Below are 23,185 nucleotides of genomic sequence, written 5' to 3'. Positions count from 1 at the left end.
GACAGCGCTGCCTCGGACTCGGGGCACTGTGCAGTGACGTGCTGCAGCCGGCACCTCGAATCTGCAATTGCGGGTCCATCGCCGATTCCACCACGACTGTTGTGCAGCGTAAGCCCGTGACAGGAGGGGCAGACCACGCCGGCTTTCGACACAGCAACCCGTGAGCAGGACTTGACGAGGGCGCGCGACAAAATGCGCTTCGTCATCGCATATCCCACTGTTATCCCTTCTGACAGAACGCCCCGTTGAGCCTCGCCGAAGCACGGTTTCCATGGTCCGCAGCACGCGTCCTCCTCCTCCGCCGAACATCGAGCATCGGGCATCGAGCAGCACCGAGTGCGCGGCGGAGAAGCCTTAGATCCAAACAAATAGACAGTAATAGACGCTTTTTCTCACCATGTGCGCCTTCCCGTCCGCCGTGTCCCGCGTTGGGCCCGCCCCAAGCAGCCGTACGCAGCAGTGCTGATGCCACATCCAGGTTCGAGAAATCGCTGTACGACCTCATCCGCGGTCTGCGGAATCACAAGGGCAACGAGAAGGAGTACATTCAGAGCTGTCTGAAAGAATGCCGCTCCGAGATACGCAGCCAGGACATGGGTTGGTCTGCCGCGGCTTCCTCCCTCGCCGCACCGTCAAGCTGACGCGGCCGATATAGACGTCAAGGCCACGGCCTTGCTCAAGCTCGTCTACCTCGAGATGGTGGGTCATGACATGTCCTGGGCGTCGTTCCATGTCCTCGAGGTCATGTCGTCCCAAAAATATCACCAGAAGCGCGTCGGATATCTCGCCGCCGTCCAGAGCTTCCGCCCCGACACCGACGTGCTCATGATGGCGACAAATCTCCTGAAAAAGGCAAGTTTGACCTGTCTGTGTTTCCCGCAAGACTGCCAGCTGACTAGTCCGTAGGACTTAAGCGTCGCAACGCCCACTGTCATCTCCCTGCCGATCGCCGCGCTTCCCCACATTGTCACGCCTTCCTTAGCAATGTCTCTCCTGGGTGATCTGCTGCCTCGTCTCAGCCATTCCCATGCAGCCATCCGAAAGAAGACGGTAGTCACGCTCTACCGGATGGCGTTGGTATACCCCGAAACCCTTCGTGCGGCATGGCCCAAGATCAAGGAGCGTCTGATGGACGGGGACGAGGACCCGAGCGTGACGGCGGCTATTGTGAACGTTGTTTGCGAGCTAGGCTGGCGGAGACCACATGACTTCCTTCCGCTAGCGCCGCGTCTCTTTGAGCTGCTCGTCGACGGCGGCAACAACTGGATGGCAATAAAGCTGATCAAGCTCGTAAGGCCGCCCCAGGATAGGATCATCTTTCGTCGCTCGATCCCTGACTGTGGTGCAGTTCGCTACCTTGACGCCCCTCGAGCCCCGACTAGTCCGGAAACTTCTTCCGCCGTTGACGAACCTTATCCGAACCACCCCAGCCATGTCCTTGCTATACGAGTGTATCAACGGCATCATCCAGGGTGGTATTCTCGGTGAAGGAGAAGACTTCTCGGCAAGGGAAGAGGTGGCCTCGCTCTGTGTCAGCAAGCTGCGCGGAATGGTGTCGGTCAACAGCGACCCAAATCGTAAGTGCGTTGGCCTTACTTGTCCTGTTCGACACTGACAAGCCCCCCACCAGTCAAATATGTGGCGCTACTGGCCTTCAACCGGATTGTTGTCACGCATCCCTTCCTCGTCGCGCAGCAGGAGGACGTCATTCTCGAGTGTATCGACAGCGAGGACATCACCATTAGGATAAAAGCCCTCGACCTGGTGCAGGGCATGGTCAGCAGCGACAATCTTGTGTCCATCGTCAGCCGGTTGATGAGGCAGCTCAAGGCGTCTTCGGCGGCGCTCAGTCAGCGGCAAAACGGTCTGGAGGGCCAGGACCACGAAACGGACTCGAGCGACGAGGGAATCGCGGATTCCCGCTGGCGCCGTAAGACACAGGAGAGCACACCGCCTCTCCCAGACGACTACACGGTGGATGTGATTGGCAGGATTCTAAGGATGTGCTCCCAAGACAACTACGCCAACATGGTCGACTTCGACTGGTATATTGACGTCCTTACCCAGCTCGTCCGAGTAGCACCCACCCCGCGAGCAAGGGACCCGGATCTTGATGCGTCAAAATCACGAACACCAGGCGACATCTCTGAGAAAATCGGCAACGAGATCAGAAATGTGGCTGTCAAGGTCAAGGCGATCAGGGCTGCGGCGGTTCGAGCCGCTGAGCTTGTCATAGCCAGAATGAGTTCCGAAGTCTCGCTCTCACGAACAATGGTCTCGGGGGCCCTGAAGCCAGTTGCGTGGGTAGTTGGCGAGTACGCTCTCCAGCTGCTATCACCCGACGACACCCTTCGACACTTATTGGATCTCGCTCCCCGAATCGCGGACCCCGAGGTTCTCGCAACCTGTCTGCAAGCTATCTTGAAGCTGCTCGCGCATGTTGCCGGGGACAACCGGGCATTATGGACCCCGGAGAGGAAGTCAACCGTGGCGCTGCAGATGGCCCGCATCATTCATGTGTTGGAGCCGTTTGCGCTGCATCCATATCTGGAAGTGCAGGAGCGCGCTGTCGAGTTTATCGAGCTGCTCAAGCTCACGGCGGAAGCAGCGGCGGGCCAGCCCCCCTCGACGGACGAAGTGCAGCAGGATCCGCCGCTGCTTCTTACCCAGGCCATTCCGTCGCTCTTTGCTGGGTGGGAGCTGAACTCGGTTGCACCGGGGACACAGCAGAATGTGCCCCTTCCCGATGATCTTGACCTAGATGAGCCGATCCATCCTAACCTCGACGGCCTGCTGGCACAGGCGGACTCGTTGATGCTGCCGACCCAGGGTGAAGACGAATTCGAAGTATACTACAACCAAAAACCGCCGCCCACCAGCATGTCCAGCGAGCCAGCAATCAACCGGCTTTTGGACGCACCCGAGGAAGTCTCGAGCTCATACCAACACGCCGAAGAGAGCTACCTCGACCCTGACATCGTCGCCAGGAGGAAGGCAGAGCGCATGGAGCGCTACCGCGACGACCCTTTCTACATCCCCGACTCCGCCCGCTCCGGCGGCGCGTCCACACCCATCCACAACATCCTGCAGAAGGAGAACGGCCCGGACCTCGACATTGATTCCATCCCCATCATGCAGCTCGACCTCGACAGACTTTCCCTTTCGGGCCGCGGCACCCCGGCAGCGGAGAAACAACAACAGCAGCAACCCGCCAAGCCGAAACCCCGCCAACGCATCGTCGTCGCAGCAGACGAAACCCTGGGCTTCGGCGGCTCCGGCAGCGGCCTGTCCACCCCGCGGACTGCCGCCGCGTACGACTCGGAAACCAACAGCATCAACAACAACAATGGCCAGCCCCGCAAATCCAAGACGGCCACCGCCGCCGCTGGCGCCTCGAAAAGGCCGAAGCAGCAGTCCCTCCTGCAGGTCGACTCGAGCCACCTGGGCGATCTCAGCCTGGACGGCGGCGGCGGCGACGCGCTGGCGCACGAGCGGCAGCAGCGCGAGGAGGCCGAGATGGCGCAGGCGCTGCGCGAGGTGCAGCGGCTGCGGCTGGAGATGCAGCGGGCGAACGAGCGGATCCAGGTGGCGCAGGGCGTGCCGGCGGAGGGGGTCGTGGTGGCGGCCAAGAAGAAGAAGAAGACCAGGAAGATGGGGGCCGGAGCCGGGAAGAAGGAGGGCGCTGGCACTGGCGCTGGCTCTGGCGCTGTTGAGGGAGGGGAAGGACCAGACACGGAGGGAGTGGTCAAGGCGAAGAAGAAGAAAAAGAAGGCTCCTACTACCGGGGATGGGGGTGGTGGTAGTGGGGAAGGAGAGGCGGCTGGTGTGGGTGGGGAGGGAGAGGCGGCGCCGGCTGCGAAGGCGAAGAAGAAGAAGGCCAGGAGGGTGGTGAAGTTGGATGATGACGGGGATGCGGCTGCAGCTGCGGAGGGCCAGTCATAGGCGGTCGTGCAGCGGCAGCGGTTGGCCGTGGGGCATGCTTGTTACATAGACGAGACGAAGCTGTGGAAACACACGGGGCAAGACAAATCGTTGATGCTTACGAGTCTGTGTGAATGGACTTATGAGAGACATCGTGCTACCCCAACCCAGGTGCAGCTGTCTGTTTCTACAGTCAGTGTCATCAGCGATGAGCGCCTCTCTTGACACCAGGCAGGAGCCATCTAAATTTTGCTCCGACTCCTTGCATTATCAACAACTACCTTGGTATATTCTATCATCTCATCCCTCCGACATTCCCTCCCTACACCCCCTCCCCATCCACAGGCGTCTCCGCGCCCCCATCCACAGGCGTCTCCGCGCCCCCATCCACCGGCGTCTCCGCGCCCCCATCACCAACCCCGCCGTCATTTAACTTGCTCCAAGCCGGCTTATTCCGCCGCCCCTCCCCGCCGCCGACGCTCTTGTAATGGTACCCCCGCGCGCGCGGCCGCTGGGCCACGCCCTCGGGGAACTCGGCCTCGTACGCCAGCGCGAACTGCCGCACGGCCTGCTCGAACGTCGTCGTTGTCGTCGATGGCGACGACAGTGATGACGATGTCGTTTCGGACCCCGCGGCGGCATCGGATATCACACCCGCTCCCGCTGCACCAACAGACTCCCCCGGACCCGGAGACGACCCAGCAGCTGTGGTGGTGGTGGTGGCGTTATTGGCGGGAGCGGCGTTGGCACTGTCCGTGCCGGCGAGCGTGGCGCGCACGCCGGCGAAGAAGGCGGCCACGACGGCGTGGTTGTGGATCTGCAGCAGCGTCCAGCCCAGCATCTCGCGCGCGGAAAGCAGGTGGTGGACGTAGGCGCGGTGGTGGGAGGTGCAGGCGTAGCAGGAGCAAGACGGGGAGAGCGGGGCGAGGGAGGTGGCGTTGGAGGGGTCGGCGAGGTCTATCGCCAGGGGGCGCGGGGTAGTGGTGGTGGTGGTGGTGGTTGTGGTAGTGGGGGATGAGGTGGTGGAGGAGGGAGGCGGTGGTGGTGGAGGGGGGAAAGTGAAGTCGAGGGCGAGGCCGGCGTCCGAGAGGGTGTTGATGAAGGGCAGTGCGAAGAGGTCGATGCCGAGGGCGATTTGGCGCAGGATGTGGTGCGGCGTAGGCGGGTTGGAGAGGGAGAGGCGTGGTAAGGGGAGGAGCGGGGCGCAGTAGTCGGCGAGATCGGGGAGCAGGTCCGGGTCGTAGACGGCGAGCCCGGAGAGCCGCGACGAGGGGAGGTAGTCCTCGGCGAGGCGGGACAGGTACTCCCACTGGATGGAGTAGGGGACGGGCAGCACTGGAGCGAAGGTGGATATCCTGCTGTCGGGGGGCAGCTCGTCGAACCACTCGACCACCCACTCGTCGGTGCGCTCGGCCATGCGCAGGGCCCGCTTGGAGTTGGGCGCGAGGGGGCCGTAAGTGAGGTCTGAGGGGGGGATCGCAATGTCCGGGCTGAGGCACTGCACGGCCGAGAGGTACTCCTTAGTGGTGAGGACCTGAAAGCCGGTCGACGTGAAGATGGAGACGGAGTTGTTGGTGTTGCCTATAGGCGACTGCACGGCGGGATGGCGGCGGGCGCTCAGGACGGTGGTGACGGACTGGGGCATGGCGGTGAAGGCATGGAGGCGGCTACTATGTTTTGTGTTGGCTGGGGTCTGGAAAATAGGGGGCACCCGCTTCGAGTACTGCTGCGGGCGTTCAATGACTGAGCGAGCCAGGTTAGCCCATAGATTTGTATGAAAAAAAGAGAAAAAAGAAGCCCAACTCACAATCCTCCAGGGCCATGAAAGCGCCCGAGGTCTGCAAGTGTCTGACCACATTGTCGGGCGTGAGGTGCGGCAGGGCGCCGCGCGAGGTGACGCCGATGAAGTTGGGCGTGTCGATGGCACGGCGGCCTGTAAAAGCCAGGCGGCCCAACCGCGCTGCCGCACCGTCTCTCAGGGCAGTTTGGAGAAGCTCGAATCTCATGGCTGCCGACTCCAAAGTATGGCTATCAGCCGTCATTTTGCGGGAGTGCTCCTCGTACAGCACTGGCTAGCCGCCTGGGCCCTGGGCTGCGATTCAAGGGCTCACTGCAGGACCTCCAAATCTCAGAATTTGAAATCTGAAGTTCAGACGGAGGATTCGAGTAAGTGTAGCTAGTTCTAGCCAGAGTCCGAGCCTAGAAGTGGCAAACGCCTGAAACACTAGCGACAGCCGCTGGGTTTCCTGTATAACCAAACCACCGCTAAGGTCAGTCGTTGATGATGTGTGTAATAGACGGTCGATTTTGTGTTCATAACAACCTTGGTACCTCACGTAGGTTGGACAGGCGACCCACAGGGACTCTGTTCCAGAACGTGAACCGGTTAAGTATCGGGGCTCTCTGCCGATTGCCGCTGATGCCAAGCCCCCACCATTCAATGTTACGGCATACGGTACAATACGTTACACTACACGACCCGCTCAGGTCCCGCTGCCCTGCTGATCCCCGCCCTGCAAGGCTGCGTTTCAGCCCCTCAGGAACGCTGGATCTTAAAGAGGTCCCGCCAAGACTAATTTCGGCCAATTGTCGGCAATGTTTTTACAGCGTCAGTACCCCGCCAAGACCGCCAAGGGGTTTGCACTATCGCTACGGGTTAGCCACGGGTTAGTTCGCCGGGGGTGCGGGGGGCGGCGCTAGCCCCCCGCTGGTTAGGGTTCGGGTTAATGGTTAGGATTCGGGTTAAGGTTAGGGTGCGGGTTAACTTCGTTTTCTTTTTTTTCGATTTGGTTGAGGTTTCGTAGAGTTGTTGTTGCGAGTATTTGCGATTTTATCTTGTCGATGATGTTGCTCTGTTGCTCGAAGTCGTGGCGACCCCGCTCACCCCGTGGCGATTTGTAAATACTTGTAAGCGGTAGGTTCCGAAATTAGTCTTGGCGGGACCTCTTTAAGGATAACCCTCAGGAACAGGGCAGGGATCCAGCCGTCGGGCGGGATCGTGCCTGGCTCGGTTGTTGCGTACCTAGTCCCCCTCCCTTTCTCCCGTCCATCGCACCTAAATGTGATGCTCTGTTCTTGCCCTCCTGCACAGGAGCGCAGTGCACCATCTCCGCTCGTTTCGTGTCCTCGCGGGCACACTGGCTCGGCATTGCCGGACCCAATCCCCGCCGCCATTCCTTGCCGCCGAGGCTTCCGGGACAGGATTCCGGGACGTCGTCAGCACACACTGTGATCCCGGCTCGGTCGGTCTCTTTTTGACTTGACATCCGCGCCATGGGCGAAACCACGCCGCAGGTTACGAGCCGGGCCGTCGATGTGGAGCGTCAGGATGCCACGGATTCCGACGCGACCGTGGTCGGCACCGACCATCCCGATGCTCCCATCCGAGACGCCCCTCCGCTGGTCGAGGACCTCGAGGAAGAGAACCGGCCGCCGACCCCGCGCTTCATCCAGGACGAAGGCGCCTGGAAGCGCTTCAAATGGGTGCCCTACCCGGTCCGCCGCGTCATCAGGAGCACCGTGAAATGGGCGCGCGGCCCGCCCACTCCCGTGCGCTACCGGATCGAGCCTCTCTTCCCGCTGGTGCAGCACGCCCCCATCGTTCTGCTCGACAAGTACCTCCCGCGCAAGCTGCACCGCGCCTTTGCCGTGATCGCCTACTTCGCCGTATGGCTGGTGACTTTTGCCCTGCTCATGCGCGACGGCCAAAACGCGGCCGAGATCCCCGCCTGGGGGACGCCCACCCTGATCGGCTGCGGGTCGACCTACTGGGCCTCTGGCAATGGCTGCGGGCTCGACGGTGTCGACTGCCGGCCCTTCACCGACGCCGGGTTTCCGTTCCTCTGCCCGGCGAACTGCGCGAGCTACCAGGTTCTGAACCCGCGTGCTGTGGGCGACCAGGAGGTCATCTACCGGTCCCTCGTCATCGGCGGCCCGCCTGCCTCGGGCGAGGGCCCTGCCGTGTACCGCGGCGACTCGTACATCTGCGGCGCGGCGATACACGCGGGCGTCATCTCCAACGCGAACGGCGGATGCGGCGTGGTCAAGCTGATCGGGCAGCAGACCAACTTCAACAGCACGGCGGCCAACGGAATCACTAGCATCGGCTTTGATTCGTACTTTCCGCTGTCCTTTACCTTTGAGTCGGGCATCGAATGTGAGTTCCACGATATGGTATGGTCGCTGCTGGCCGTCTCCGTCGTGTTTACCGCCGTCTTTTCGTTGTTCGTCACGTCGCCGGCCCTCTTTTTCTTCCCCGTTTTCACTGTCCTCTACTGGACAGTCGGCATGGCAACCGATACGCCCAACCACTCCGACATCCCCTCGCTCTTCTCCACTGAAATCGGGAATTTCCTGCCCGCTGCCTTCGTCGGCTGGGTCATGTACGACAAGATGGGCATCAGGAGGACGCTCAAGGGCCTCACGGCGCAGGTCGAGAAGACGGTCCTCTGGCTCGGTGCCGCTTGGGTCGGCGCTCTTACCAACTACACGCTCGATTTCATCCCCATCCAACGCCTCACGCCCCACGACCTGAACCAGCAGCCGGGCGCCCGCGCAGCCCTGGCCATCATCGTCCTGATCCTGGCCGTCATCGCCGCGACGCAGGTGTGGTTCTTCCGGCAGGAAGGGCGGCTCATCCGCAATCTGCAGCTGTACGCCCTCCTCGTCCTCGGCATCATCATCAGCGTCACCCTGCCGGACCTGAACCTGCGCATCCACCACTACATCTTGGCGTTGCTCCTGCTGCCCGGCACCAGCCTGCAAACCCGGCCGTCCCTGCTCTACCAGGGCCTGCTGGTCGGCCTGTTCGTCAACGGCATCGCCCGCTGGGGGTTCGACGCGGTCCTGCAGACCGACTACGCGCTGCTGGGCGACGCGCCCATGGGCACGGCGCTGCCGTCCATCCGCACGCCGACCATCACCGCCAACAGCAGCATCACCTTCTCGTGGGACCCGCCGCCGGGCGCCTACGACGGCATCAGCGTGCTCGTCAACGACGTCGAGCGCTTCAGGACGTACTTCTACGACACCGCCGTGGTGGTCACCAACGTCACCTGGGTGAGAGAGGCGGGCCTCCGCGCGAAGGAGTACTTTCGCTTCGCCTGGATGAAGGGCAGCAGCCGGGGCGACTATACCAGGGCCGGCACGTGGGATGCCACGGGGCAGTTCTGGACGCCGATGGCGCCGGGTCCGTCGAGGCTGAGGGCGAGGGATGAGGCGGAGCTTCTTAGGGTATGAGGGTGTCGTTTTTCGGCGTGGGTGTGGGGGTTCGATAAATGCGGTTTCTTTGGTCTCCCCTTGGCCAGGTATCATTGCACCGTTGGGAGGGTGAGCACAACAACACCTCTGATGCTGCAGGCAACCCCTCAAGCAACCGCCATGGCCAGTGGCATCCGTGGTATATATAGGTTATGATTATGATCAATGCTCGACAGGTTCTATCCGTGCAGAACTCGTGCACCGGCGCCAAGATGGCTCCAAGGACAAGGTCGATCCGCGGGTCTTATGATGTCATGCGCTGCATTTATAGCTCCGGAGCAGCCCCGCGGTCCGCGTACTTACATCCAGATCCGATGTGGACCCGCCCGGCAGCGGCAGCGGCAGCGGAGCGCCGGTTGCCAAGCCGGAGCTCCACCTCACTCCCATTGCATCACTTCGCTCACCTCGATTCATAACAATTCAATTCCGTTGTTTTCGAGAAACGCAACTCTTGTTCCGAGAGCGCCCATCCATCAACCAGATTCACCACCTCGCAACCGACCTCACAAAACTGAAACAGCCAAGAGGACGAAAGTTAAAGAAAGCATAAAAGGACGAGAAACATGCCACCGCGCATCCCCACCCCAGCGGACTTCGCCTACCTCGAGACCTCCCACCCCTCCAGCCCCCCTTCTTCTTCCTCCTCCTCCATCCCCCAACAACACAACAACAAACCCCACCCCGGCCCTCCCCCCGCAATCACCCTGACTTACCCCTCCCCGCCCGAGTCCACCACCGCGATCCTGCTCCTCTTCCACGGGCTCGGCGACACCCCGGCCCCCTTCACCCGCCTGGCCGAGAACCTGCGCCTGCCGGGCGTGCTGGCCATCGCCGTGCGCGGCACCGCCCCGCTGCCGGGCGCCGCGCTGCTCCTCTCCTCCTCTTCTTCTTCTTCTTCCGACGGAGACGCGGGGGGCGCAAAAAACCAGTCGTCTCGGTCTGGGTCTGATGGGTATGGGTATGGGTATCACTGGGGCGACGACCTGCGGTTGGACGTCGCCGGCGGCGGGCGCGGCGGTGGAGGGCCCGCGCTCGACGCGGCTGACGACCCGGGCTTTGAGCGCGCGCGCGCCTGGGTCATGGACCGCCTGATCGGCGAGGTGCTTGTCGCGCGGTGCGGGTGGGAGGTCGGGGATGTGTTGCTGTTTGGGTTCGGGCAGGGCGGGGCGCTGGCGCTGGGCTTGGCGAGCGCGCTGCGCATGGCGGGGAGGAACCGCGTGCAGGAGGTTGTTGGCGAAGAAGGGGAGACGGGCATCAGTGGCGGTGGTGGTGGGAGTAAGAGGGGAGAGGGAGGGAAGGCAAAGTTCAAGGGCGTCGTGGCGATCGGGGCGGGGCTGCCGCCGTCGATGGTGCCGAGCGTGAGTGGGCTGGGCAAGGCGGAGACGCCGGTTCTGGTGTGCTGCGGGCGGGAGAGCGAGGTCGTGGATGAGGATGCGGTCGAGCTGCTGGAGAGGGAGTTCAAGGATGTGCGGGTCGTGCGGTGGAAGCGGGCCTCGGATGGGATGCCGACGAACCGGGAGGAGGCCCTGCCGATGATGCAGTTCTTCGCCGAGAGGTTGAGAAGCGGCTGGCTTTGACGGGGTCAGGGTTTGCGCCGTAGGATCCGGGGTGGGAAAGAGGGAGGGGCGTTGTCTTGAAGGGGCCAGCTTGTGTTTACTGGCGAACCTAAACTGACAAGCCTCTTGTAGCTCAGGGACTCAAGGTGATTGATCAGTTGTACTGTACGTATAGCAATCATATAATGAATTCCTACCAGGCGGCTATCCCTCACCCATCCACACCTTGACTTGTTCAAATTTCCCGCCATCTACTCCTCTCTCTCTGATTTGTATTTTTCATCTCGATTCCTGCGCCTTAGGTTTGCATCAACCGTTTACGCTCCGAGCTGCTAGCCACCGGTTACACCCTCCCCAACCTCCCTGACTGACTCTTCCCTCCGACTCAGAATGCCTGTCCCATGCCAGGCCACTTACACGTTCGTGCACACTCCAAACATCGCCCTTATAATGAAGAATCCCTGACAACCGGATTAATCCAGAAAGGGAGCACAACAGGTGAAACTAGCAACTTGCACACAAGGAGAAACCCGCTGGGATGGCAAATGCTTCACAAAGCTGCCAGACAGGTCACCGTCTACCTCCGCTTCCATGCCATCTATTCGTCTACCACAATAGAATACACACACCCAGTTCACCACAAAACCCGGCCTCAAACCTCAAAGATCTCCCCAATCCCCTCGCCGCCGCCGCGCCGGTTCTCGACCAGATCCAGCCTCCACCCCTCCCAATTCTTCAGCGACCGCTTGATCTCCTTGATCCGCTCGATCCGCTTCTTCTGCTCCTCCTCGCGCGCCCGCCGGAACGCCTCCTCGTCAAACTCCATGTCGTCGTCCTCCAGCAGGTCATCATACTGCGCATGCCCCGCGCCGCCGCCAGCCGCACCCGTGAGCGCGTTCAGCCCGCTGGCAAGGAAATCGCTCAACCCGCCACCTCCGCCAGCATGCCCCTTCCGCGCCGACGAAAATAGCACGCCGCCGCCACCACCACCGCCACCACCACCGCCGCCGCCGAGATCCACCGTCTCGAACCGGCCGATCCCTGCGGCCGCCGAGGCCTCGTCGGGGCCAAGCTGCATCTCTTTCCGCTTCTCATGCCAGATGCCCCTCCTCAGATCAGTGTTCTCGGCCTCGAGCTCGCGCACCCTCCTCTCGAGCCGCAAGCGCTCCTCCTCCACCAGCTCGTCCACGCCGTCATCGTCGCCGCCGCCCTCCGCGGCATCCCGCTTGCGCAGCCGCGCGTTCTCGGCCTCCACGCGGTCCACCTTCTCCCGCAGCTCGCCGAGCTCCTTCTCGAGGCGCTCCTTCTCCCGCCGCAGCGCCTGCGACCGGCCGTCCTGCTCGCGGTGCAGCGTGGTCAGCGTGGCGACCTTCTTCTCGAGCGCGTCGGCGCGGCGGGCCAGCTCGTCGCGGGCGGCGGCGGCGGCGGCGGCCTCGCGCTCGAGCGCGCGCAGCTTGGTCTCGGCCGACGCGCGCTCGGAGCCCTCCTTGACGGCCCGCTTGGACGCCTGCTCGAGCTCGAGCTTGAGGTCGTGCAGCTCGCGCTGCGCGCGCTGCGCCGTCTTGTCCGCCCGCGCGAGCTTCTCCTCCAGCGCGGCGATCTGCTCCGACGGCGCGGACGCCGAGACGGACAGGCGCTCGACCTGCGCGCGCAGGCGCGACATCTCGAGGGACATGGTTTCGATGGTGGCGGACTTGCTGCGCAGTTGGGCCTCGAGCTCGGTGCTGGTCGCGGGCGCGGTGGACATGGAGATGGATGGGGACGAGCCGTGCCGGCGGGCGAGCTGGGCCTGCAGCTGGGCATTTTGGCGCTGCAGCGCGGCGAGCTCGTTTTTCTGGCGCGCCTTGTCAGAAATCTGTATGCCCAACACATCGAGGGAAACCTGAACCACAAGACGAAAAGAGAAACGAAAGCCAAAAACAACTCACCAACTTCCCAACCTCCCCCTCCCCCAGCCCCGCACCACCATGCCCCCCTTCACCTTCCCTCAAGTCCGCCAACTCGGCCTCGGCCTTCTGCCACCGCTTCTCCGCGTCCCTAGCCTCCTTTGCCAGCGCCCTGTTCTCCCTCTCCAGCTCCTCGATCCGCAGCACGTGCTTCCGGTAGATATCCGGCGCCGTCTCGCCCTCGGGGCTCAGCACGCCCAGGCCGGGCGACAGAGGGCCCCCGCCGGTGGACAGGGAGACAGACCCCTGTCTGAAGGAGGTCGAGCGCGCCTTGGACTGCTGCGCTAGCGAGGGCGTGGTGCCGCCGGATGAGGAGGTGGTGGGGGCGGCGGCTGCTTCTTTCGCCTCGGGTTCGGCAGCTGGAGGGAATTCCTCGGTGGGCTTGTCTTGGTCCTGGTGTTGTTCTTGTTCTTGTGGCTGTTGTTGTTGATCCTCGTCTTGCTTCTCAGAGACGGCGTCTGTGGCTGGGGAAGAGGGGGCTTCTTCGGTGGCGGTGGTGGCCGTGGTGGCAGCGGCCTCGCCCTTCTTGCCGCTGCTGCTACCGCCGGCGGCGGCCTTCTTGGCCTTTGCTTTCCTCATTTGCTCGAACTAAGCCATTGTAGCGAATGGTGTAAGCATGCGCGCAAGGCAAGGTACGTAGAGCCAATGACGGGATGACCAAAGGACGAGATGAATGGTTGATTTAAGTTACCTACCTTCTTCTTGGCCGCGGCCATCTTCTCGGCCTTGAGCTTCTCGTCGTCCATGGTGGGCCAGTCGTGTGTGGTTTCAAATCGAGATTGAGTCTTCTTAGTTTTAAGATAAAAACGTGCAGAAACGGCCTGGCTCTGGTACAACTGTCAAATGTCAATGGGAAGGGGTGGTGGTTGATGCTGTTTGGAATGCAGCTGTCCCGTGGCACTGAGATGTGGCAGTTGCAGGCGAGCCGCAGGAGGGGCCCAGGGTTCCTGCTGAGGGGCGTGAGCTCACACAAAACGCCCCACAACGGGTTGCGATATGGGTCTCCCAAGGCGGGGCCCCTCCCTGCCCCCCTGCCCATAAGTCCTCTCAGTCTCTGGCGGCAAACCATTTGTTTCTTCCCCTTTTTCACCCAGTCTATCCCACGCATTTCAAGCAACATCACGACTTGTCATTACCTAGCGAGGTCATTGACAACACATAAGTCTATTTGCTTCCAAAGATCAGGAGATGCTGGCGACCGTTCGCAACCGCCAAAATGTTCCGACAAATATTGGTCGTAAGACCCTTCCAAGGGCCATAATATGTTCCTTCCACCCAGTTCTTTTTCTTTTTCTCCTCGGCCAAAACAACGTGTCTATCGCTATATCGCCGATTCCTTGGCCATCTCTCGCTAGACCTAATCCTCCTCCGCTGCCTGCGCTCTCCGTTTAGAGAATCTGCTGGAACGCGCGGTTGATGGGAGACCGGATGTTCGGCACGTTCTTCCAGAAGTTGACGGTCGCGACGGCCCGCTTGGCGACACCCTCGGGGGTGAACTCGAACTTCTATTAAAGAGCACACACGTTAGCACGCCGTGAGCAGCAGTCAAAAAATCCAGGGCACAACTTGCCTTGTAGATGTCCTTGTACGCGCCAGAGACACCGAAGCGGTTGAGGCCGAACTGCTCGTGCGTGTACCTCTCCCAGCCCATGGTGCTCATGACCTCGACCGACAGCGACGGAATGCCGTCGGGCAGGACGCTGAGTTGGTACTCCTTGGGCTGCGTGTCGAACACCTCGAAGCAGGGCATCGAGACCACGCGGGCCTTGATGTTGTGCTTCTCGGCCAGCACCTTGACGGCGTCGATGCAGATGCACACCTCGGAACCGGTCGACACCAGCGTGATGTCGGCGCCCTCCTGCTCGTGGATGACGTAGCCGCCCTTGATGGCCTTGTCGATGACGGAGCCCTCGAGTTGCGGCAGGTTCTGGCGCGAGAGCGCGAGGATGCTGGGCGTGTGCTTGGACACCAGCGCGACGTAGTAAGCAGCGCTCGTCTCGTTGCCGTCGGCCGGGCGCCAGACCATGCAGTTGGGCAGCGCGCGGAAGTGCGTCAGCGTCTCGATGGGCTGGTGCGTCGGGCCGTCCTCGCCGAGGCCGATCGAGTCGTGCGTCGCAACCCAGATGACGCGCACCCGCGAGAGGGCAGACAGACGGACAGCGCCGGCCGCGTACGAGACGAAGTTGAGGAAGGTGCCGCCGTAGGGAATGACGGTGCCGTAGGCAGCCATGCCGTTCAGGATGGCGCCCATACCGTGCTCACGCACACCGAAGCGGATGTACCGGCCGGCGTAGGTGCCGAGGCCGGTCGCGGGCGGCTGGAAATCGATGGCGCCCTTCCACCGGGTCAGGTTGGAGCCCGTCAGGTCGGCCGAGCCGCCCACCAGCTCGGGGACGGCCTCGAAGATCTTGTTGAGAACGGTCTCGGAAAGCTTCCGCGACGCGACAGCCGCGTCGGCGGGGGTGTAGGTGGGGAGGTGCTTCTCCCAGCCCTCCGGGAGATCGCCCCGGAGGCGGCGGGCCAGTTCGTCGTGCTCGGCCTTGTACTGCTCGCCGTACTTGGCGAAGAGCTTGTTCCACTCCTCTTCGGCGGCAGCGCCGGCGGCGGCCGCCTTGTGGCAGATGTCGTACACCTCCTGGGGCACGACGAAGCTCTGCTCCGGGTTGAAACCGAACTTCTCCTTGAGCTGCTTGATGTCGTCGGCCTTGAGCGGCGAGCCGTGGACGCCGTGGGTGCCCTGCTGTTTGGAGCCGAAGCCGATGGTGGTCTTGAGCTGGATGAGCGTGGGCTTGTCCTTGACCTCCTGCGCCTTCTTGATGGCGGCCTCGATGCCGGCGAGGTCGTGGTCACCGTCCTCGACGGTCAGCACGTGCCAGCCGTACGACTCGTACCGCTTCAGCACGTCCTCGGTGAAGGCCTGGTTGGTGTCGCCGTCGATGGTGATGTGGTTGTCATCCCAGACGGCGATGAGGTTGCCGAGCTGAAGGTGGCCGGCCAGAGAACAGGCCTCGGCCGAGACACCCTCCATCAAGCAGCCATCCCCCAGGAAGCAGTAGGTGTAGTTGTCGATCAGGTCGAAGCCCGGCTTGTTGAAGACGGCAGCGGTGTGCGCCTGGGCAATGGCCAGACCGACCGCGTTACTGATACCCTGGCCGAGCGGGCCGGTGGTGACCTCCACGCCGGGAGTGTCGTGGGCTTCGGGGTGGCCGGGAGTGATGCTGTCGACCGTCTGCGGCCCATGTCAGAACTCGTCTTGCTGCGGTGCCGCGGACAGACGCAAGAGCATGATATGGTACATACACGGAAGGCCTTCAGGTCGTCTATCGAGACGTCGTAGCCGTAGAGGTGAAGGAGGGCATACTGGAGCATGCAGCCATGCCCGTTGCTGTTGCAGGGAGTTAACGTCAGCGCCGCGCCTTCGGGCCCGGCCTGCTCAGGCTCTCGTGCTGGGGGCGACTTACGAGAGGACGAAGCGATCCCGGTTGACCCACTTGGGGTTCTTGGGGTTGAATCTCATGATCTTGTTGAAGAGAACGTGGGCGGCGGGAGCCATGCCCCTGAGCGCGAGTTAGCCATGTTCGGGTCCGGAACCGGCGGCTGAGCCGGGGTCTCGTCGTCGCGAAGTTCCAAGTTCGGCCCGGTAAGGGGAGTACTCACATCGGGGCACCCGGGTGGCCCGAATTGGCCTTGAAGGTCGCATCGGCCTAGAAAAAGTAAAGGATGTCAGCAACGGTGCATCTCATCGCCTCTCACCGGAACGCAGCTCCGCGAGTTGGTGAAATGAAGATAGTGGGGCCAGGGGGCTGCTTTGGCGCGGGGGCGGGGTTCTTTTTCTGTTGGGAGGGGCAGAGACGTACCGCCAGGATACGGATCGTGTTGATCGCGAGCTGGTCCACGTCGGAGAAACCCATGTTTGCGGTGTTACGAGTGGTGCAGGCGGACAACAGGTTCGGGATCGCTGCAGCAGCAGAATCTTTGGGGAGGGGAATGCGAAGGGGGAGAGGTGCGGACGAGACGAGGAGGTGGGGTGTTTAGTTTTATGTGTGCACCAGGAACCTCTCCCGCACTTGGGTATCCGCAGCGTGTCGGGCGACACCCTGCTGGCGGGAAATCGAAGCGGAGTGGGGTAACTACGGGCTCCCACACGCTGGACGCCAGGGAAGCTGCGAGCCGCCGCGAGATTTCTGGTTCGCCCGGATGAATTACCGCGGTGGAGTTGCGAGGTGACTCGGTCAGAGCTGCACCGGTTCACGCCAGCCCCGTCTGATAGTGTTCTCTTCTTTTGCCCCCTTCGCCCCCTGGTGGGCCCGATGGATGCTGTTGGAATTTGGAATCCCTAGCATCGGAGCCGCGTGTCGAGGTCTTCTGACGTCAGGCGATTGTGTGATGTTGCCAGCAGGCCGATTCCGGGCGCTGCGAGTTTACTCTCCACCAGGAGTCTTGGTAAATACATCGCAAGCCCATTTCTTCGTTCTTTTTGCCGTCGTCAACGACAGGGCTGTAGCGGGGCTGTACCACCACGAAACCTGTGACGAGACTCGGATACCCTCTGGAGCTGATAATCATTACCTATTCATCCACAAGACCGCAGGGAATGCGAGGTGAAACAGTGGCCAACGAAGGTCCGTGGAAGTGTGCTGCAAATGCGAGACGCCAGTGGGTGGGAGTCGATTTCACGTTATCACTCAATGCTCACTCAGCGCCAAAAATCTCCGCGGTGAAGCGCAATCCGTCTCAGTCATTGATGAAAGGCTTTTTACCCTATGCCAAGCCCCAGCCGATAACTAGTGGGGGTTTTCCCAAGACTTGTCTTCGTTCGGTGTTTCTGCGTCTCTCTTCCCAGCTTAACGGACTGGATCCGGGCTCTGTATTATGGTGGCAATGACCCTTCCTGGCTGCCGCGCGGGCAAAGTGGGCGTTCGAATGCCGGGACAACGGGGCGCAGTGCCATATGCTGGCGGCTGCGAGTGTCATTGGCTACCTACAGCTTTTGGCTGCAGTTCGGTCCCCAAGAGACGGGCTGGTTTGGAGAGGAATCGAACAGACGCTGTGCACTCTGGGCCTCGAACATTCGGTTGCTCAAGGGTTAGGGTCACGATGGTGAATACCCAAGCTTGAATTTTGGATGTGGAACTGGCTCGCTTGATCCCGCCCAGGCATGGGCATCAATTCAGGCTAATTCCAGAATTGCCGTTTTCAAGCGGCATTGGTGGACCGTTGGATGAGCCTTCACTCCTGACATGAGGCTGAAAAGTGCGACTCCAAAACAAGCGATATCAAAACAGGTGAGTGACCAGGATGGTGGGCAAAAAACGGGCGCCGTCGGCTTCAAAAGCTAGCCACGTGAAGCAAAAAGAAGTCAAAAAACCCGCCCACCTGGCCAACTCGGCCAGCTCGGCCCCGGCTGCAGCCAAGACCACCACCAGGCACAACACAAAGTCTCAGGGGGAACCAGATGGACAGCTGCAGCTCACGCCGTCAAACCCTGATCGCAAACAGCAGCAGCGGGTCCTGGATGTGTTTCGGCACGCGTTCAGCGACACCCTCGCTTCGCCCAACTTCACGGCCGCCCTGCAGTCGGTGAAGCAGGCTCTCTATGACCGTGACTTTGCACGGGCATTTAACGACCCAGAGTCCTTGGCCGTGTATGCCGCACGATGGAGCCCGACGAGGGCGCTGTGCTATGCCTCTGTCTTGACCGGCATTCAAAAGCACCTGGAACTTTTGTTCACCAGGAAAGGCGATGATGATGGAGACGGCGAGCACGAGGCGACGCCGGAGCCTCCGTCCCAGCAACTCCACGTTCTCTCCATCGGCGGCGGCGCAGCCGAGCTTGTCGCCTTGAGCGCCTTTCTCAACGCCAACCCCTCCCTATCAGGCGCCATCACGCTCCTCGACTCCGGCCCCTGGGCCACCGTAGTCACCCAGCTCACCAACGCCCTCACCACCCCTCCCCCTATCTCCAAATACGCCAGCGCCGCCGCCAAGCAGGCCAACACCGCCTTCGTCCCCGCCTCCCACCTGCAGCCCACCTTCCTCCAGCGCGACGCCCTGACGCTCACCCAGGCCGAGCTCACCAGCCTCCTCGGCGGCCCCGCCGCCACTGCCCCGCGGCTGATCACCCTCCTGTTCACGCTCAACGAGCTCTTCACGGCCGGCGGGATCGGCAAGACGACGGCGTTCCTGCTGGCGCTGACGGCGGCCGCGCCCGCCGGCAGCCTGCTGCTGGTCGTCGACAGCCCCGGCAGCTACTCGGAGGCGAGCGTGGGCGGCGGCGGCAGCGACAAGCGCCGGTACCCGATGCAGTGGCTGCTGGACCGGATCCTGCTGGGCACGCGGCGCGAGCCGGTCGTCGGCGACGAGCCGCCGGGCACGTGCTGGGCCAAGCTCGAGTCGCGCGATTCCGAGTGGTTCCGGCTGGCCGAGGGCGGGGCCGGGCAGCACCAGCAGCAGCAGCGGCTGGAGTACCCCATTGCGCTGGAGAATATGCGGTTTCAGATGCATCTGTACCGGGCGGAGCGTGCGAGTTCGGGGGAGAGTGGGGATGGGGACCGGGATGGGGAGTGAAGATGTGGGAACGTAACGTCTAATTATCGTCTACTATCGTCTACGTGCGTGGTGGGTTGATAAACCAACCCATTTCAACACCAACAGCAACAGCAACATCCAAAGCGAACATCCGCGATAACCAGCGCCCGCTACGCCCAAACCAACTTCTTGATCGAATGCCCCAACTGCTCCAGAAGCGTGGTATTCTTCTTCGCCTCCGCCAGCGAGATGATGTCGCCCTTCTCGACCAGGCCGGCCTCTTCGACGCTCTTGCCCGCCAGCCGCTGCGGCTGGTTGCGCAAGGCCAGCCGCTCGATCTCGGCCGCAATCAGCGCCACCTGCTGGATCTCGCTCAGCCGCGTGATCGCGCCCGGCTCGTCCTGCTGCTGCTGCCTGCCCTTCGCCGCCGGGTCGGCCGCCGACGTCTGGCTGTGCAGCGCCTTCAGCGCAATCTTGCGCGACGGCGGCGCCGCCGTCTGCGGACGGCGCGAGAGGAACCCGGCGATGCCCGACGACGCCGGCGCGGGGCCGGCCCCGGACTCTTCCGCGTCCTGCTTCGCCGCTTCCTCGTCGGAGCCGTGCGCCGCCTTGGGCGGCGTCGTGCCCGACATGGACGACAGCGAGCGCGTGTTGACGCGCGTGACGTCGGTGAGCCCGGGCTTGTACTCGATGACCAGCCCGACGTTGCGCAGCTCGTCGACCTGGGCCGGGGAGATGGTCGACGTGATGTAGGTCCCGACCCTGATCTTCTGCACGTGGGCGAGGTCGACGCGCTCGAAGGACGAGACCTTGTCCAGGTTCCAGTCGAACCGGCACAGGTACAGCGCCACGTCGGTCAGCAGCAGCACCGCCTCCTCGAGCGAGCCGCTCCGCACCGTGTCCGGCGCGCGCGGCGTGAGCAGCGTCCAGCCGCCGACGAACTCCTCGGCCTCGTCGGCCACGACGCGCTTCTGGCAGAGCTCGATCGCCTGCTGGCGCATGTTCTGCATCGACACGGCCGGGTCCTTGGTCATCATGGTGGCCTCGAACTCTTCGAACACGAGGGAGGTGACGTTGCCCAGCAGGAAGTCGATGCTGGCTTGGAGGAAGAAGTCGTTAAACATGCTGGGTGGGCGGGACGCTCAGCAATTTCTGTCCATACGTCGAGATGCCCACCGTAGGAAGTAGCCACTTACCCATTGAACAAGCGGGTCAGCGACAAGCCGGCGTCGGTCAGCGCGCCGCGGTAGTTCCTCTTGCGCGTCCGCGTGTAGTCGCCCTTCATGGCGCCCGTAGAAGCATACTGCTTGGAAATGGCATCGCCGTTGTCGGCCCACAGCGTGTTGAACCAGACATTTTCTTGGTCCAGCTGGGCGGCCATGTCGTAGCCCTGCTCCCTGAGCTGCAGGTCCAGCATGTGCTTGGCGAACGAGCTCTGGCAGACATTGGTGCGGTCCAGGCAGTCCATGCAGTTTGTCCGGAGCACGCCCTTCTGCTTGGCCACGAGGCGGTCGTTGACCGACACGTAGCTCCCGTAGTCCTCCAGCTTGCTGCCCAGGGTCTGCAGGAGGAGCGAGACGTTCTCAAACTTCATGCCGCGGCACACGGCGTGGAAGTCAAACCACTCAAACCCTACCTTGTCCTTGTCCTCCTTCGTTCCGGACTCCTCGTTGAGCCTCTGGATGGTCTCCTCGTACAACCTGCCGATGGGCTCCTCAACCCCGTGCTTCTCGACCAGGCTGACGACCTGAACGGAGCCGTAGCGCCGGCGCAGGGCCGCAAAGTGCTTCTTCAGCGCCGCGAAGTTCGCGTCGGCCGAGTGCTGCATCACCGGCACCGGCTTCAGCGAGTAGGGCGACTGGGTGAAGAAGAGCGGGATGCTGCCGCGCGTCTGCACGAACGAGTACACCCGGGCGGCCGGGTCCCAGGCGGCGTCGGCGGGCGAGAGGATCTGCTCCGTCTCGACCGAGTTGGCCACGTTGCCGTCCTCGTCGATGCCGCGGCGCAGGTACCGCAGGCCGGCGCGCTTGATGGACCGGCGCGAGATGACCGTGATGTCGAACTTCTTCTCGGTCGGCCGCATGTTGGCGGTGGCCTTCCCCGGGGCCGGGGGTGGTGGGTGCGGCGACGAGGGCGATGCGGCACGGGACGAGCTGAAATCGCTAAGCTCAACCGAGTCATCCTGCGCGCCTTCGTCGACCTGCGGAGGGTGACTATCCACGACGAACGTCCGCTGCCCCACGAAGCCCTGCATCAGGGGCAGAGCGAGGCTGTCGGCTCCGGCGTCGATGAACGGCTGCATCATGTGCCGGTTCCAGAAGTAGTCCGGGTCCACGTGCTCATGCAGCGGCTGCAGCGGCGCCTCGGGGACCCTCGGGTTGGCCATGCTGCGCGTGATGTCGTGGTCGTAGGCGAAATAAAACGTCTTGCTCGACCCGAACAAGATCTGGCTCGTGCGCAGCAGCTTCGGCAGCAGACTAATCGCCGCCGCGCTGCCGTCGGCATCGTCCGGGACACTGGACGTCATCGGCACCGCCGTCCCCGCCGCTTTCTTCCCCCCGGCGGGGGCGGGCGCGCCGTCCGCGCTCAACCCCAACTGCCGCTTCTGTCTCATCGCCCACCCCGCCCGGCTGAACCACCGCTGCGCAAACCGGCCGTAACTCCCCCGGCGCCCAATCACGTCCTGCGCGACGCTGCTCCGCCGCCCAGCAGCAGCAGCAGCAGCGGCGGCATCACCACCGTCCTCCCCCGACGCCGCCGGCCCCCCCTCCGTCTCACTCGCCACCTCCCCAGCGGCATCCTCCTCCTCCTCGTCGCCCACAGACACAGGCGCAACAGAAGCCGGCGCCACCCCTCCTAGCGCCCCCATCTGCTGCTGCTGCTCCTCGTCTTCATCCGCGCTCGCCACCGCGGTGGCAGTGGCGGCGGTAGCCGCGGACGACGACGAGCCTCCTCCCTCCCCGTCCCCGTCCCCGTTCCCGGTTCCGGTCCCAGCACTCCGCCGCCGCCGGCGCTGCTCGGCTCTCGCGCGCAGGCGCAGCGCAGCGGCCGTCTTGGCGACGGCCTCGGCGGCGTCCTGCTGCGACGAGCAGGGCGTCAGGGCGACCTCGGTGACGACGTAGACGGGCAGGCCGCGCAGCACGGCGACCTGCTGGCGGCCCGTGACCGAGACGAGGTAGCTGTGGCGGAAGACGGTGATGAGGCCTGCCGTGCCGTGAAGGGGTAAGGGAGTCGTTTGTTAGGTATATATGTCACATATATTGCCGGTGATACGTTTGTGTGTGTGCATGGGAGTTGGGGAAGGGGTTGGGGTCAGGGGAAAAAAAAGGGGGTGGAAGGAGGCGGGGTGCATTACCGACAATGCCAAAGGCCTCGAAGGAGGCATTGGCCTGCTGGGACGAGGTAGGGTCGGGCGCGACCGTGTCGCGCGGGAGGATGGAGATGGAGGCATCGCCGTACTTAATTCGGATGGGGGCAAGCGGCGACAAGCGCTGCTGCTGCTGGTGGTCTTTGCGCGAGCTGAACGGGTGCAGCACCAGCCCGTCGACGGCGGCGCAGATGATGATCTTGCGCGCCAGACCCGGCATGGCGGGGGAGCTCTAGACCATGTCTGAGCCCGAGGTGGAATGTAAGACTCAAGAGAGCCGAGAGAAAGCGCGGCTCTTTGGTTCCACACGAACAAGCTTTCGCCGAGCAGACAAAATTCACGACGGTGTGAAATCTACGGTATGCAACGCAATGCAAAACAGACGAGAAATGATGTTGTATTTTGGGATACAACGATGATTAGAATGCTTCAGTTATGAGCCAACGCCGGGAGACCTTGGCCTCGACATGGTGGGATTGTGGCCTGGCCGTCTTGACCCGGCGCCGATGAGGTCTACGGAAGACTTCGATGTGGGGTGTCCGACCCGTTCCGCAGCCCCTAGCGTCATGCTGCAGGCGTCCCCCACATCAAGCAGGTCACCGGGAGCC

General features: G+C 62.7%; 8 protein-coding genes across 8 annotated transcripts; 4 read left to right on the top strand and 4 right to left on the bottom strand.

Moving 5' to 3' along the window:
* The first annotated feature begins 281 nt into the window (after window positions 1-281).
* THITE_2106790 (uncharacterized protein) lies at window positions 282-4,093 on the top strand. The gene is made up of 6 exons (XM_003648817.1): window positions 282-399; window positions 479-597; window positions 656-852; window positions 907-1,290; window positions 1,349-1,577; window positions 1,631-4,093. Coding segments are annotated over exons 1-6 (3,243 nt in total). The 5' UTR covers window positions 282-397; the 3' UTR covers window positions 3,943-4,093.
* Window positions 4,093-6,268, bottom strand: THITE_2106788 (uncharacterized protein). Its single transcript, XM_003648816.1, has 2 exons — window positions 5,729-6,268; window positions 4,093-5,664 (listed from the first exon to the last, which is right to left on the bottom strand). The coding sequence occupies exons 1-2, from the start codon at window positions 5,925-5,927 to the stop codon at window positions 4,244-4,246; spliced, it is 1,620 nt and encodes a 539-aa protein (XP_003648864.1). The 5' UTR covers window positions 5,928-6,268; the 3' UTR covers window positions 4,093-4,243.
* A 648-nt stretch (window positions 6,269-6,916) lies between these two features.
* Window positions 6,917-9,513, top strand: THITE_2106787 (uncharacterized protein). The gene has a single exon (XM_003648815.1). It carries the CDS (start codon window positions 7,195-7,197, stop codon window positions 9,157-9,159), a length of 1,965 nt encoding a protein of 654 aa, XP_003648863.1. The 5' UTR covers window positions 6,917-7,194; the 3' UTR covers window positions 9,160-9,513.
* A 368-nt stretch (window positions 9,514-9,881) lies between these two features.
* Window positions 9,882-10,748, top strand: THITE_2030431 (uncharacterized protein; the record flags this gene model as incomplete). Its single annotated transcript, XM_003648814.1, has 2 exons — window positions 9,882-10,406; window positions 10,461-10,748. Coding segments are annotated over 2 exons (813 nt in total), but the record flags the coding sequence as incomplete, so codon positions are not given.
* Window positions 10,749-11,388: 640 nt separating this feature from the next.
* Window positions 11,389-13,428, bottom strand: THITE_2041094 (uncharacterized protein; the record flags this gene model as incomplete). Its single annotated transcript, XM_003648813.1, has 3 exons — window positions 11,389-12,570; window positions 12,665-13,270; window positions 13,378-13,428. 3 exons carry the CDS (start codon window positions 13,426-13,428, stop codon window positions 11,389-11,391), a joined length of 1,839 nt encoding a protein of 612 aa, XP_003648861.1.
* A 223-nt stretch (window positions 13,429-13,651) lies between these two features.
* THITE_2106781 (uncharacterized protein) lies at window positions 13,652-16,830 on the bottom strand. Its single transcript, XM_003648812.1, has 6 exons — window positions 16,540-16,830; window positions 16,340-16,386; window positions 16,144-16,239; window positions 15,983-16,067; window positions 14,253-15,911; window positions 13,652-14,187 (listed from the first exon to the last, which is right to left on the bottom strand). The coding sequence occupies exons 1-6, from the start codon at window positions 16,591-16,593 to the stop codon at window positions 14,071-14,073; spliced, it is 2,058 nt and encodes a 685-aa protein (XP_003648860.1). The 5' UTR covers window positions 16,594-16,830; the 3' UTR covers window positions 13,652-14,070.
* A 1,034-nt stretch (window positions 16,831-17,864) lies between these two features.
* THITE_2106779 (uncharacterized protein) lies at window positions 17,865-19,354 on the top strand. The gene has a single exon (XM_003648811.1). The coding sequence runs from the start codon at window positions 17,981-17,983 to the stop codon at window positions 19,247-19,249; it is 1,269 nt and encodes a 422-aa protein (XP_003648859.1). The 5' UTR covers window positions 17,865-17,980; the 3' UTR covers window positions 19,250-19,354.
* An 816-nt stretch (window positions 19,355-20,170) lies between these two features.
* Window positions 20,171-22,085, bottom strand: THITE_2106778 (uncharacterized protein). The gene has a single exon (XM_003648810.1). The coding sequence runs from the start codon at window positions 22,077-22,079 to the stop codon at window positions 20,403-20,405; it is 1,677 nt and encodes a 558-aa protein (XP_003648858.1). The 5' UTR covers window positions 22,080-22,085; the 3' UTR covers window positions 20,171-20,402.
* Between the last annotated feature and the right edge of the window lie 1,100 nt (window positions 22,086-23,185).

This window comes from Thermothielavioides terrestris, chromosome 1 (assembly GCF_000226115.1).
Source record: "Thermothielavioides terrestris NRRL 8126 chromosome 1, complete sequence".
Taxonomy (NCBI): Eukaryota; Fungi; Ascomycota; class Sordariomycetes; order Sordariales; family Chaetomiaceae; genus Thermothielavioides; species Thermothielavioides terrestris.
Note: the sequence above shows the minus strand (reverse complement) of the source record. Positions and strands in the feature narration are given on the sequence as shown.